At 38.2% G+C, this 14,768-nt stretch overlaps 1 protein-coding gene across 3 annotated transcripts in view; it reads right to left on the reverse strand.

Annotated features, from left to right (window-relative positions):
• The window catches only part of LOC110219743 (putative small intestine urate exporter), a 107,823-nt gene that overhangs the window by 63,479 nt on the left and 29,576 nt on the right, over positions 1-14,768 (reverse strand). For all 3 annotated transcript variants that reach the window (XM_021003359.2, XM_021003356.2, XM_021003360.2), the window contains exons 8-10: positions 13,811-13,972; positions 10,010-10,142; positions 9,486-9,627 (exon numbers count right to left, since the gene is read on the reverse strand). In XM_021003359.2, the coding sequence (XP_020859018.1) occupies positions 9,486-9,627; positions 10,010-10,142; positions 13,811-13,972 (437 nt within the window). The remainder of the gene's footprint in view (positions 1-9,485; positions 9,628-10,009; positions 10,143-13,810; positions 13,973-14,768) is intronic.

Below are 14,768 nucleotides of genomic sequence, written 5' to 3' on the forward strand. Positions count from 1 at the left end.
TTTAATTCTGATTTCTGTGGCCAAACAGAGCTAGTCCTAATGAGTATTGGGAGGAAGGAGAAGATGCTGTTACAAATTGGAGCTCCCAGAAGGCTTTATGAAGAAAGTGACATTTGAGTTGTTAAAGGATGGATAGGAATTCAATCAGTATCAAGGGGATGGAAGGATAGCCTAGTCATAGGGAACAATTAAGCAAAAGCAGGAAGACTGGAAAGTACTGGGTATGTACCAGGGTGAATAATAGCCCAATTTTACTAGAGCATAAGAAAAGCATCTTCTAAGATATAAGGCCTAAAATATAAGCATTATGAAAAGCCTACCATGCTTTAAAAGGGGAGAGGGAGGTTGGATCTTTATTTCTATCTTGCCCTTGAAGTTATTTTTATTACTTTATACAAGCTTAAGCTTTCTTATTTGAGATTGTGTCATCTTCCTCCAGTAGAATTCAAATACTTGGACAGCAGGGATTTTCATTTTTGTCTTAGTACAGTAACTTGCATGCAATAGGTGAATAATAAGGATTTATTGAACCAAACTGAAATTTTCTTTGGTCATCAGTAGAGGGTCACAGAAGATTTTCTTTTTTTGAGAAGAAAAATAACCAAACCAAGTCTGTGCATAGGGAAAGATTACTTTGGGAACCATGCAAAGGATGGATTCCAAGTGAGTTGGGAGGGAAAGAATTAATGCTAGCTTATGTTTAGATAGCATTATTTTATTTTAAAATTTTTTATTTCATTGAATTTTCCCAATTGCATGTAGAAAAAATTAACACTCATTTTAAGAAAATTTTGTGTTCCAAATGCTCCCCTTCCCACCTCTCCTCCTCCCTTGAGAAGATAAGCAATTTTATTTTAACTATGCATATGACATCATGCAGAACATATTTCCATATAAGTCATGTTGCAAAAGAAAACACAAAGTAAATCAATAAAAATAAAGTTTAAAAAAAGTATACTTCAAACTGCCTTTAGAGTTCATCACTATACAACATTTTAAAAATTACTCAAACTTTTACACACATTTTCTCATTTGAGTCTCAAGGTAGATACTCATGTGCCCATCTAATAAATGAAAAAACCTGAAGCCCACTGAACTGGTTTTCCAATGACTGAAGGGTTATAAAATATCAGAGGCAGGATTTGAACCTTGGTTTTTTAAATCCCACATCAAATACACCATTCATTATACCACACTGCTTGTCAGAATTGAAGCAATAAGACATGTTAGAATAATAATGCAATAATCCAGGAAGGTGACCATACTAATCACTATTAAGGTGGTTTTAGTGAGAATAGAGCAGAGACTAAATTTGAGAGAGATTGCAAAGATGGAATGAACAGCACATAATAAACCTTTGTATATGAGCTGGTGAGATAGTTCAGGAGAATGAAGTTTGAGTTGTTTTGCAGCTGTATTAGAGAGGAGAGAATGTTCAAGGAAGGGAGGTGATTACTGCTTGGGGTGGGTGAGAAGATGATTAAGAGTGGAGAGAAGGCAGAGCTGCTCAACTTTTTTTTCACCTGTTTGCCAAAGAGAATTATCTTTGTACTGGAAAGGACAGAAAAGAATAACTCATTGGGAGATGATACACAAGATAAGTAAATAAATGATAAGAGCACCTAGTATATAATAATAGCTAATATTTATATAGTGCTTCAAAAGGTGCAAAGCTGTTCTTTACATATGTTAACTCATTTCAGCTTCACAACAGCCTAGTGAGCTATATATTCTTATTCTAATTTTACAGATGAAAGAACTGAGACAGAGAAAAGTTAATTGACTTGCTTAGGGCCACAGTTGGTGAGTTTGTGAGGCAAGATTTGAATTCATGTCTTCCTGACTAATTCCATGCTATCCACTGAGTTATCTAGCTTTAAGGAGTTCAAGTCATCAGGAGTAGATAAATCATATCCTTGAGCACAGAAAAAGCCAGGTAGATGTGTTTCCTGAGATACTTTGGTTGATCTTTGAAAGAATGTTAAGAAGAGCCATGAATGTTTTCCCAATTATTAAAAAAAAGGAACAGAATGAGGGCTGCAAACTATAGGTCAGTGAGATGGATTCTAATTCCTGACCTAAATCTGGAATGCATTATTAAGGAGATTGCTGATAAGCATCAAAGAAAAGGAAGTAGTCATGACAGAGATCCAACATGGCCTCAGCAATAACAGGTCATGCCAAACTGATCTCATTCCTCTTTTTGGTGGGATTACTAGACATGAAGGTCAGGGAAATATTATGAAGATAAAAATTTGTCAAGGTTTTATACAAGCACTTTGCAAAATCTTGCATGCTATTCTTGTAGAAAAGATGGTAAGACCTGGGCTAGGTGATAGAACAGGGAGATGAATTTAAAACCGGTTGAATGATTAGACAGAAAGAATAGTAATTACTGGTTGGACATCAACTTGTCAAGAGGTCTTTGGTGGAATGCCTAAGAGATCTGTGTCTGTTTATGTCTCATACATAGCATCTTAATCAAATTTACAGATGATGAAAAACCAGGGAGGGGAAGATTCTGGGAAGAAGGTGGAGTAGGTCAGAAAATTCTAAACTCTCCATATTTCCTCCACAAACAAGAGGAAATAGTGCCTCAGGGTGAATGTAGCATGATAAAAATAAACAAGAGTTGGGACAGAACAGTCGTCCTCCTGAGACACCTAAAAAAGATTGGAAGAAAATCTATTAAGTGTAAATACCTACAGGCTAGTTCTGCTGAAATAACAAGCAGCAAGCCCTGGGGCTAGCTGCCTTGGGAGGCAGCATTGGCCTTAGCCACAGGAATTTTCACCTCCTGGACAATGTGGGGAGTTGGGCATCTGAGTGGGAAAGATTGAGGGAACCTCTGCTGATAAGGGATGTCAGGCCGAGCTGTGCTATTGAGACACAGCCCTGGGTGAGAAGGAGCCAGCACATGTCTGGTAAGTGCAGAAGCAGTGCACTTCTGGGACTTCAGGGACAACCCTCGCTGTGGACAGTTACAGGAGGGCAAAGGTCTTGGTTTCTGTTCCAGGCCAGAGAGGAGAACCAAAGGAGAACCTGAGGCCAGAGGCACCATCCCCCATATCCAAAGGCTACAGCTGATTACAACAACAAATTGCTGCATATTTTTTTTTAAAAATGAGTAGGTAAAAAAGAATAACACAACTATAGAAAGTTACTATGTGAATTGAGAAGACTAGGGTCCATCTGCAGAGAAGGATATTGAATTGTTAAAAAAAAATTCTTTCCTACTCGCAAAAGTAATATCAAATAATCACCTGTCCTAAAAAAGAATTCATAGAAGAACTTAAAAAATGACTTTAAAAATTAAAATGAGAGAGATTGAGGAAAAATTAAAAAAAAGAACAATCCAAAAAAAACCAAGAGGATTTGAAAAGAGTCAACCAACTAGATATGGAGATCCCAAATCTTAAGGAAGAAAATAGAGGCAGCTAGGTGGTACAGTGGGTATAGAGCATCAGCCTTGGAGTCAGGAGGACCTGAGTTAAACTCAATGTCAGAGGAGACACTTGACCCTTACTAGCTGTGTGACCCTGGGCAAGTCACTTAACCCCAATTGTCTTGGCAAAAGAAAAAAAAGAAAAGAAAAAGGAAGAAAATAACTCCTTGAAAATTAGAACTGGGTAAGGGGTAGCCAGGGAAGTTAGAACAAGAAATAACAAAACAAAATAGAAAGAATGAAGAAATAGAAGAGAAAGTGAAACATCTCACAAGGAAAAAAAACTGATGTGGAGAACAGATCAAGAAGATAAAACATAACAATGATCAGACTAACTGAAAGCTGCAATCAGAAAAAAGAATCTTGATATGGTAATACAAGAAGTAGTTAAATTTTCCTGAAGTGTTAAAACAAGAGGTGAAAGTAAAAATAGGAAAAATCCACCAATCACCTCCTGAAAGAGATTCTATGAGGAAGACCTACAGGAATATCATAGCTAGATTCTGAGACTCCCAGCTGAAGGAGAAAATATGGGCAACAAGAAAAATAAAACAACATTCAATATAGGCAGAGCCACAATTAGAATCACACAAGACCTAGCAGTGGCTGTACCAAAAGTGTTCGTGGAACAGTGTATATGGAAGAGCAAAAGAACTGGAGTTGTGGCCAAAAATATCATACCCAGGAAAGTCAAGCATAATATTGAATGGAAAAAAGGGGGTGGCATTCAATGAATTGCCAGACTTTCAAGATTTATTGCAAAAATGACCTGAACTCAATAGAATATTTGACACACAAGATTCAAGAGAAATATAAGGTAGACATCAAAGAGTAATTACAAGGGACTCAATAAGGACAGACTTTACTTTTATACTAGGAAATAAACTGTATTCTAAGACTTTAATTAGTAACTGGGAGTTTGAAAGAAAAGATTGGGGCAGAGCTGAGTATGATATGATTCTAAAAAGTAATACCATCTAGGAAAAGGTAAAAACGTAATTATCTTATAGAAATGAAGTGTGAGAGGAAGAACTGACACAGAGGAATTAGATGATGGAGGAGGGCTGGTAGTTTTGGAACCCTACTTTCGTTGGGAATGGGGTAAAGAGGGAATTCTACATATGTATCTAGAAGGGTATAAAATTCAGAAAGAAATAACAGGCTAAGGGGATGCAGGGAGAGAAGATAAGGGGTGATTTTTGAAGGGAACCCTACTCACATCAGATCTGGGTTAAAGAGAGAATAATATATTCATTTAGAAGGGAATAAATGTCTTCTACATTTATAAAGAAATAAGAAGGTGAGTGAATAGGATAAGGGGGATATAGAAGGGTGCCTACATGAATGGAAATGGGATTGAAGGGGAATAACATATTTTGGAAGGCTATAAAAGTCTTCAAAATTCAGATAGAAATGAGAGGTCAAGGGGAAAGTGTGGGGGAAATTATAAAGGGGAGGAAAGCATAAGGGTGGGATCCGTGCTGTGGAGGAGGGGATAGGTTAAGTAATAGCAGGGCAAGACAGCAGGTAGAAGAAAAGCAGAGAAGTTAGGAGTTATAGGAAATAAGAGACACACACAAGCATAAAGTAAAATAAAATTCAGAAATAGAATTTATTAGTTAAAAAAGTAAGGGTCATAATCACAATCTCAGACAAAGTCAAAGCTAAGATAGACTTAATCAAAAGAGAAAAATAAGGAAACTACACTGTATGACAGCCATATTAATCAATATTGGTCCAGGGGTGGGTGAATCCAAATTTTACAGAACAAATCCTTTTATTAAAAGGAAGTAAAATTTGGGCTTAGCCCAAAGGATGCACTTAAGGACCTAGAAGGTCACATATGGCCTTAAGGCTGTGGGTTCCACAGCTCTGTTAGACTATTTAAAATAATTAGATAGTATAAGGTCAGAATATTGTTGTGGTGGAGGAAATGATGAGTTGGCAGATTTAGAAAAATTTGGAAAGACTTGGACTTATGAAGGAAGATGTTAACCACCTTTAGAGAAAGAGAGGACAAGCAAGTATAGTGCAATCTTACATAGCTGCATATGAATACGTATGTGTATATTTTTCTGATATTATAGATATCTATGTATATGTATGTGGAAGTGTACGTATGTGTATATGTATGGATATGTTTATGTATATGTGTATGTGTACATGTGTAGATGTGTATATGTGTATGTGTATATACAAACACACATACATGCTTAATTGTAGCCTTCTTGGGGAAGGTGGAAAGGAAGGGGGAAAAAGAATAAAGTAAAAAGTTCACGGCAGAGAACAAAATAAAATCTACGTGGAAGTAAAGAAGAGATAGACAGCTCTGAACATAATGCAAAATATTTATTGTATAATTTCTTAAAATGGAAATTTATTATTTTAAATTTTGAATTCTTTCTTATGTTCTGCTGTGCACCTGGCTTTTTTTTTCTTTTCTTATTTTGCATTTTAGTTTTATTTAAGTCTGTTTTAATTTTGTTCCTTTTTCTTTTCTTGTTTTGTATTTAATTTAAAATTTTTAAAAATTACCTCCCCAAAAAAAACCAAACCCAAAAATCAAAATAAAACCTGGGGGCCTGGATGCAAGAGTTAGGAAATTAAAGAAAGATAATCTTGAAAGATAGTATTATTGGGCCAAATCAAATAATATGAACATTAAAGGAGATAAATGTAAAGTGTTATATGTGCATATGAAATACGAACTTTATAGGAACACAAGGGGTGGATGTGGTTATAAGTTTGTCTGAAAAAGATCTGGTGGTTTTAGTGACCCATAGTCTCCATATTATCACCAATACGATATTAGGCAGCTGGAAGGCACAGTGGATAGCATTCTGGACCTACAGTAAAGAAGACCTGAACTGGGGGCAGCTAGGTGGCACAGTGGATAGAGCACTGGCCCTGGATTCTGGAGGACCTGAGTTCAAATCCAGCCTCAGAAACATAATACTTCCTAGCTGTGTGAGTCTGGGCAAGACACTTAACCCCAATTGCCTCATTTAAAAAAAAAGTAGACCTGAACTGATCTGGCCCCACACACTTATTAGCTGTGCAATCTTGGGCAAATCACTTACCCTTTATCTGCCTCAGTTTTCTCATCTGTAAATGGGGATAATGATAGCACCTACCTCCCAGGGCTGTCATGAGGATAAGGAGAAATAATATTTGTAAAGTGCTTCACAAACCTTAAAGAGCCATCTACATGCTATCCTCATTATCAAGCAATCATGAAAGCTAATAAGACTGTGATAACTGTGATGTTTATCTGATGTTGTAGTTATAAATGATACAACTCCAATAAGGAGTCATTTAGGCTGAGTGGTTCTAATAACCATAAACACATAAGCAATAACAAGAACTTCTAATTTTCCACTGACTTATTCTGATCCTATGTCAAGCAGTTAATCACAAGTCCTCATTCATGAGACTCCAAGGTCGACTGCAGAACCACTTCTATTCCTGGGTCTCTGATGACCAACTCAAGTGCTTCCCCAATTTCTGATTTAGAAACTCACTCTACCCAAGTCTGGCTTTGGTACATGACTTGGAGTATTTCTCACTACATGTGGTGTGATTATCCATTATCAACTAGGTCCATATTTAAGCTATAAAACTTATTTATTTAGACCTCCCCCTGTGAAACCAAATATAATGGTGACTTTGCCCTATGTTAAAAGGTGGCAGAAATGAAATGATAATCCTACTATATTGTGCACTGTTCATAATGTCACAATTAGGGGGTTAAGATACAAAAGAATACATAGGAACCTGTATAAGGAAAGTATTAAAAAGCCTCATCCAAGTCATATTCTGTAGACTGATTGCAACACACGAGGGACCCCGGGTTTTTGAAGGCTATCCTAAAAGAGAGTGGTTTGTCTGGTTCTGCTATAATGGAAAGGCTCTGGGTTTTTCAAATTCTGGAAATAAATCGAGTTTTCTTCCTAGAGAGCAAATGTGACAGAAATACCGAGTGGCTCTTCTTTATTGAGCTATTTGCATGGGGATATTTGGTAATAGCAACCCAAGAAACAAAGAAAAATAGGAAATAGTCCTTACTTTAGTGTAGCCATTTTTGGTTTCTACAATGGCAGGGATAGGGTAGCAGAAAAGGGAATCAAGGGGCTAAGAATCATAGACCTTGTATATCAACTACGAATTTAGCCTTTGCTGCCTTACGTGTAAGAACCTTGTCCACTAGCCAACCAAATAGGTATACTGTTGGAGGAATTGGATTGTATCAGTCTTGTCATCCTCGCTGTAAATGAAGGCAGAAGACAGAAGGAAGTTGCAGTTGAACTGAAAGATGGTTTCAAAGGTCTCCTGGGATAAACAAATGAAGGGGACAGTGGAGCTGATTTTATCTTACATCTAATGGCTACAAGAAACAGGTTTTCATGGGACATCTAGTAATCTCACATTCCATGAACATTTAAGTGTCTATAAAAAAAAAAGAGAGAGTGCCATGAAAAAAAAATGTAGTTTCCATACCAACTTGTGTTCAAAGGATGAAATGGAAGAGCAATTCTATAAAGGACTTTATAAGACCTTCCAAATTAAATCAACATAGATATCACTACTTCAAGACGTTAATGAAAAGATGGGACCAGAAGACAACGGTTAAAAGTATATTGAGAAACATTGATAAGGAAAATGGAATGAGAGAAATGAAAGGCTTGTTGATTGTAAAGAAACTTCATGCCCACGCATTATGAATACTGTCTTCAATTCAGTGCATTTCAACAAGCATCTTTGTATCTCAAACTGATATGAAGCTACACACTGTACTCCACCTAGAATCCTACCTTCTGCAAGAAACTTTTTCTGCTTCCTCTTTGGTGCTACTGTTTTCTCTCTGAGATTAATCTCTAATTTGTCATATATATATATAGTGTAATAGTTGTTCTCATGTTGTCTCTGAGGGCAGGGACTGCTTTTGCTCTTCTTTGAAAGGCCAGCTCCTATCCCTGTGTCTGAAACATAGGAGGCGCTTAGTAAATGCTTGTTGACTTCTTCCCTTGTTCTACAGCTGCTAGTACTCTGCCAAAGCCCAATGCTGGATTATCTTCATAATTATTTCATTATGTAACACACCTTTGATTCTTCCTAACTGGCTGTCACACACTATTCACTCACTTTCCTTTCCTATTTTTCATTTCCCATCCATATCACTGATTGTCTTCTCCTCCTTTGCTCAAATCTCTGATAATGAACCACACCTTCTCCTCACCAAAGCCAACCCCTCTACTTGTGACCTTGATGCTGTCTCTCCCATTTCCCTTGGGAACTATATCTAATGATCAGTCTTGCCATCTCTACAGGTTCTTCCCTTCTGCCTAGAAACATACCTAGGTTCCCTTCCCTCCCCCCCGCCCATCTTTAAAAGTCTTTCCTATTATTCTGCCATTTCCTCAAACTCTTTCTTGTTTCTCCCCTTCTGTTCTGCACCCAACTGTCTAGAAAGGGTCAACTGCACTCATTGCTCTCCTTTTTCTTACTTCTAACTCCCATCTACATGAATTCTAGTCCGGTTTCCAATACCACTCATAATGGCCACAAGTCTTCTCAAGGTAATTAACAATTTTTCAATTGCAAATCTGGAGTATTTTTCTGAATCTTTAACTTATTCTTTAAACTTAACTTGATTTATTTGTAGCTTTGGACTACTCTTGACCACTTCCTATTCCTGGTTACTCTCTCCTTCTCCTTTCTGACCACTCCTTCTCAATCTCCTTTCCTTTTCCCTCTCTGCTCCCTGTCTTAACAGACGAGCTCCCATGGGTTCAATTATCTCTATTGTTAACACTGTCCAACTTAGTTTTTCCCTATTTTTGTAAGCATGTCATCATCCTTCCAGGTTTGGACATCTAACTCACTCCTTACTCTCTTACACCCCAAGCTGCCATATCTTATTGGTTTTCCCCTCCTTTTCCCCCAATATCACACAGTGGGTGTTGAGTTGGGATTTGCATCCAGCCTCTTTTCCACAATTGCACACTGCCAGAGGAAGAAGAAAGAAGGCAGAGCATCTTACCTGGGAGCAAAGTCTAGGGGATTAACGATGAATCCAGAGAAACACAGGGTGCTTGCTGAGCTAGCCAGTATCATGAAGGTTATAGCAGTAGTGGAGCCAACATATGGGATAGCTACGGTGAATAAAGATGGGAAAAACATTCCTGGGGAGCAAAAGCACACAAAAATGCATACATATGTTGTCTTTCCCATTAGAAAATAATCTTAGAGGACAGGGACTATCTTTTTGCTTGTTTTTGTGATTTTTTTTTTTTGCTGAGGCAGTTAGGGTTGAGTGACTTGTCCAGAGTCACACACATAGTGAGTGATATGTGTCTGAGGCCACATTTGAACTCAGGTCCTCCTAACTCTAGGGTCACTGATTTATCCACTGTGCTACCTAGCTGCCCTCTTTGTCTTTGTATCTTGAGTACATGGGACATTGTGCATAGTGGGTGCTTATTAAATGATTATTTACTCAACATGTTTTTGAAATAAATGGCAAGAAATCTCTTGAAATGGTGGAATATATGACACTGTCCTTACCCAGGAATGTGAAGAGTTTCCGAACTGTGATGAGTCTGAGAATCTTCTTGGACAGGAGGAAATCAGCTATTTTACTTCCCACAGTCATACTGATCCATGATGTAATCAGAGGCAGTGCACTCAGAAACCCATTCTATGGAGAAGAAATTGTGCACAATGGAGTAAGGTGGACATGCAATCTATTCATTCATTCATTCTTTCATTCATTCATTAATTCATTCATAGCAGCAACCTGCACTGTTATCTAAACTGGTCACAGAGACAGGCTGCTGGGCAAAAGTAGTAGATGAGATTTGTCTTTGGTTCATTCAGTCTCCCTTTTAAGTGTACATCTTTGCTTGTTGGTGCAGAGAAAACACAGATCCCCTCATGCACTCAGAGTGCAGGGAAACCTACCCTTACCTTAGGTTTATAGACTTAGGGTCAGAAGGGACATTACCATTCATCTAATTCAACTCCCTCTTTTTATAGATGCAAAAACTGAGGCCCAGATTGGTTTAAGGGACTGGCCCAAGAGCCCATAGGTAGTTCATCTATCATTTTCAAAGAGGACCAATGACATCATGATATTGGGGTAAAATAGTGGATGATGGGTGATGTCTTGACTTGTGTGTAAATTGGACTTAAGTGAGGCAGAGTTGGGAAAGGCCATCAGTCTCACTCTCTCTTCCTGGGTTGTTGAAGTCCAGTGGCAGGATGAAAGTCAAGATGACTTGCAATGGTCTGGGTGCAATGAATGACCTTGGAACCTTTGATATCTGATCAAGCTGTAAGTACTCCACAGTGCCTGCTTCAGCGGCCTTCATGGACATCGGGACAAATTGTTCTCATCTGCCTATGCCACTGGGGGAGGTCTTCACATACTTGGGGCAGACATCCCCCTACCACCAATGTGTTTGAGGCTTGTCAGTTACCCTCAACCTGGTTTAGCCTATCTGACAAGATGGTTTTACCAGGGGGTGACCACTGTACATGTTGCAGAGAAGAGTTGGATGACAAGTGGGTACCTGAGGTGGATGATCAGCCCTGAAGAAGGCTTAGCAAGACCTCACACTAGAGGTGCTGGTCCTCCTTTAACATCCCATGCATCCCACATTGGTAGTAAATGGCATCAGTACTATAAAACCTGCAATTATTCCTTTTAGCTCCTTCCATCGAAATTCCAATTTCTTCAGGTCTGTCTTCTCAGCTAACTGTTGCAAAGCAGCACAGGAGGTTGGAATAGAGCACTTATTTTTGAGTTAGAGCATTATGTTATGGTGCTTAAACTAATTGAGTGGTAACCTGCGGCACCTAGGTGGCAAAGAGGATAGAGTGCTGGGTCTGGAGTCAGGAAGATTCATCTTCTTGAGTTTAAATGTGGCCTCAGACACCTACTAGCTGTGTGACCCTGGGCAAGTCACTTCACCTCATTTGCCTCAGTTCATCATGTATAAAATAAGGCTGAGAAGGAAATGGTAAACCACTCCAGTATTTTTGCCAAAAGGACCCCATGAACTTTGTCCATTGCTAATTTGTAATACCAAGTCACACTAAGGTTCCAATGACTGGTAACCAAGTTAGTATCTCACCCTTCCCAAAGAAATTTGCATTTAAAGAAATTACAGATGCTTATGTTAGGAAAAAATCTAAAGGAGTGATTCCTAAATCACAGGCACTCCCACAGTAAGCAGAGGAGATAGTTTCAGATAGAGGCTGCTTTTAGACATGTTGCTGACTATACTCTAAAATCCTTAATTGAAATGTTATAGAGTCCACGTATGTTCTCCTTGGTTATACTTCAACCATTGTATTCCAAGAGAGATATAAGGGGGCAGCTAGGTGGCAGAGTGGATAGAACTCTGGCCTTGGAGTGAGGAGGACCTGAGTTCCAATCTGATCTCAGACACATAACACTCACTAGCTGTGTGACCCTGAGCAAGTTACTTACCCGTTGCCTCAAAAAGAGAGAGAGAGAGAGAGAGAGAGAGAGAGAGAGAGAGAGAGAGAGAGAGGAGCGCGAGAGCTATAAGAAGTGTCATACAGATAACTTGAAGTAGTAAAGATAACATTGGACTGGGAGCCAAAAACACTGGGTTCATTTAGTTCCTGACTCTGCCATCACTATGGAATCATGGATACATAATTTTACCCCTCTGGGGCTCATGTTCTTTTTCTTTTTAAGTGGGGATTTTGGACCAAATCAGATTTATAGATTTAAGATTGGTGGACTTTTAAAAAGTATTGTGATAACTATGTCAATAATATTGGTTCCGTTTATGATCCAATGTAAATCAATCAACATTTATTGAGAACCTACTATGTGCCAGGAGTGCCAAAATGCATACATTGTAAAATGTTATTCCGAGAAGGGGCCCTTAGGTTTCACCAGACCAATTGCCCAAAGGGTCCATGACACAGAAAGGTTTAAGAACCCCTGTGCAGGTTTAAGAGCCTTGTCTAACTACCTTTCAATGATTTGTGGTTTCAGAGAGGTCAGGTGTGTTGCTTGTGTGGGAATCTATTGAGAATTGAAATAATCCTTGACCTCTTCAGAATTTGACAAGTAACCACCTGATCCTAGCTCCTCTTTGGCTTTTCATGGCACCAGTACTCTCTTTCCTCCCACTTGTAGAACTGTTTCTTCTCAGTCTCAGGTGCTGTTTCATCTTCTACATCACACCTTATAACTGTAGGTGTGACCCAAAGCTTTGTCCTGGGCTCTCTTCTCTCTTTACACTCAGTCGTCTGGTGACTGATTTGGCTCTCATGGCTTTAATTACATCTTGATACCAATAGCTCCCAGATCTATAATCCAATTTGAGTCTTTCTCAGAAGCTCTGGGCATGGATCTATCTATCTATCTATCTATCTATCTATCTATCTATCTATTCATTCATTCATTCATTTATGTATTCATTTATGTATTTATGTATTTGTTTGTTCATTTATTTGCTTTTCTACTTTATTTATTCATTCACTCATTTATTCATTTATTTAGTTATTTTTTCTGGCTATGCATCTTAAACTGACTATTGGACACATCTAACTTAGGCATCTCAAATTCAACACATCCAAAGAAGTCCTCACCTTTCCCTTAAACCTATCCCTCTCTGACATGTTCCCATTGTTACATCATCCCAGTGACCTGGATCAGGAACTTTACATATACAGTCAATTGCTTCCAATTTCATCATTTCTACCCCTGGTGTGTATCTTGTATACATTCATTTCTCCCTACTCAACATTGCCACAACCATAGTTCAAGCACTACTCTCCTCTCTTCTGGGTTACTGCCATGGAAACAAAACACAGAGAATGTGACCCTTTTGTCTCTGGGATTACCATCTTTGATCCTCCCTGGTTTTCTTACAAAACAAGATATTTTTCCTTTAAAAATAAGAATGTTGTTAATGCTAGAAATGTAAGAATTGTAAGAATGGTACAAACATTCAATCTACCATCTCTGTACCTTTTCACTGGCTGTCTCCTTCATCCCTGAAACATACTCTCTTCACCCCATCTCTGCCTCTTAGAATCCCTCATTTCTTTTAAACCTCTGGTTATGTGATATTTTCTATATGAGGCCTTTCCTGATCCACTTGTCCCCTTCCTCCTAATTTCTCCAGTATTTATTTCATATATTCTTATTTATTTATAATTGTCTCCTCCAATACAATGCAAGTTGCTTGACAACAAGGACTGTGTCTTTTTTTTCCTTTGAATGCCCAGTTCCTAACCAGTGCCTGGAACATCAGAAGTGCTTGCTTGATTAAAAAATCCATTAGATAAATGAACAGTAGGCAGGAATTATGAACTTACCTTTTCAAAGTTTAAATCAAACATATTGTCTAGTAGTGTTGGCAGCGATGTTGTTAAGTTGCTAGTTAACCAGAATCGACAAATGTTAGGTATTATAATGGCCCAGATTGCCAGAGTCTTCATCATAGCTTTGAAAGGCAAAGACCAATTAGGGGAACTGGCCTAGAAGGAAAATCAAATTATCAATACTTTGGTCAGGCTGTCACAAACATTTTTAGTTTTTAAAAATTGTTTTGATAATTTTCATCTCCCTCTACCTTCCCCCAAACACCTGTGTCACCTCTTCACATGACTTTCCTGACTCCATGGATTCCTCCCTTGTAGCAGAGAGGAGAAAAGTAAAGCACCTTGATACTATTTCCAGACTTCACCATTTATTGTTTATTTGTTTCTTTATCTTGTTTCATCCTTACAGCTCTGGAGTCAAGGCTGATCTTCACCCTAATTCCAATTGCAATACTCTCTTGGATTGTTTACATTATCGTGGCCAGTGTGTTCACTGTTCTCTGTTCTGCTCTGCTTGCTCTGCATCAGGTGATAGCAAGTCTTCTGGAGTATTTTTTTCTTTTAGAATTCTGCATAGTTTGAAATACTTATGACAATAAGATATTCCATTTTGTTCATTTTTATAATTGTCTAGCCATTCTCCAATCAGTAGGCAACTTTGTTTCTAGGCCTTTGTTACTATGAAAAAATGGCACTGTCAATATTTCGCTATTCCAAGCTTTCCATCTTCCCTTGACCTTTGGAATGTATGCCTTGCTGTAGTAATATTAGTTCAATAGTTCTGTATATTTTCATCACTTTTTTTCACATAATTCCAAATTATTTTCAACAACAGTTGGGCCAATTCAGAGCTCAACTAATACATGGTGCACCTGTGGGTTTGTCTTTTTGCAGTCCCTCCAACAGATACTATTTTCATCCCTTATTTATTTAGTGAATTTTATGGGTGTAA

The sequence above is a fragment of the Phascolarctos cinereus genome, unplaced genomic scaffold, assembly GCF_003287225.1.
Source record: "Phascolarctos cinereus isolate Bilbo 61053 unplaced genomic scaffold, phaCin_HiC Scaffold_726;HRSCAF=1367, whole genome shotgun sequence".
Classification (NCBI taxonomy): Eukaryota; Metazoa; Chordata; class Mammalia; order Diprotodontia; family Phascolarctidae; genus Phascolarctos; species Phascolarctos cinereus.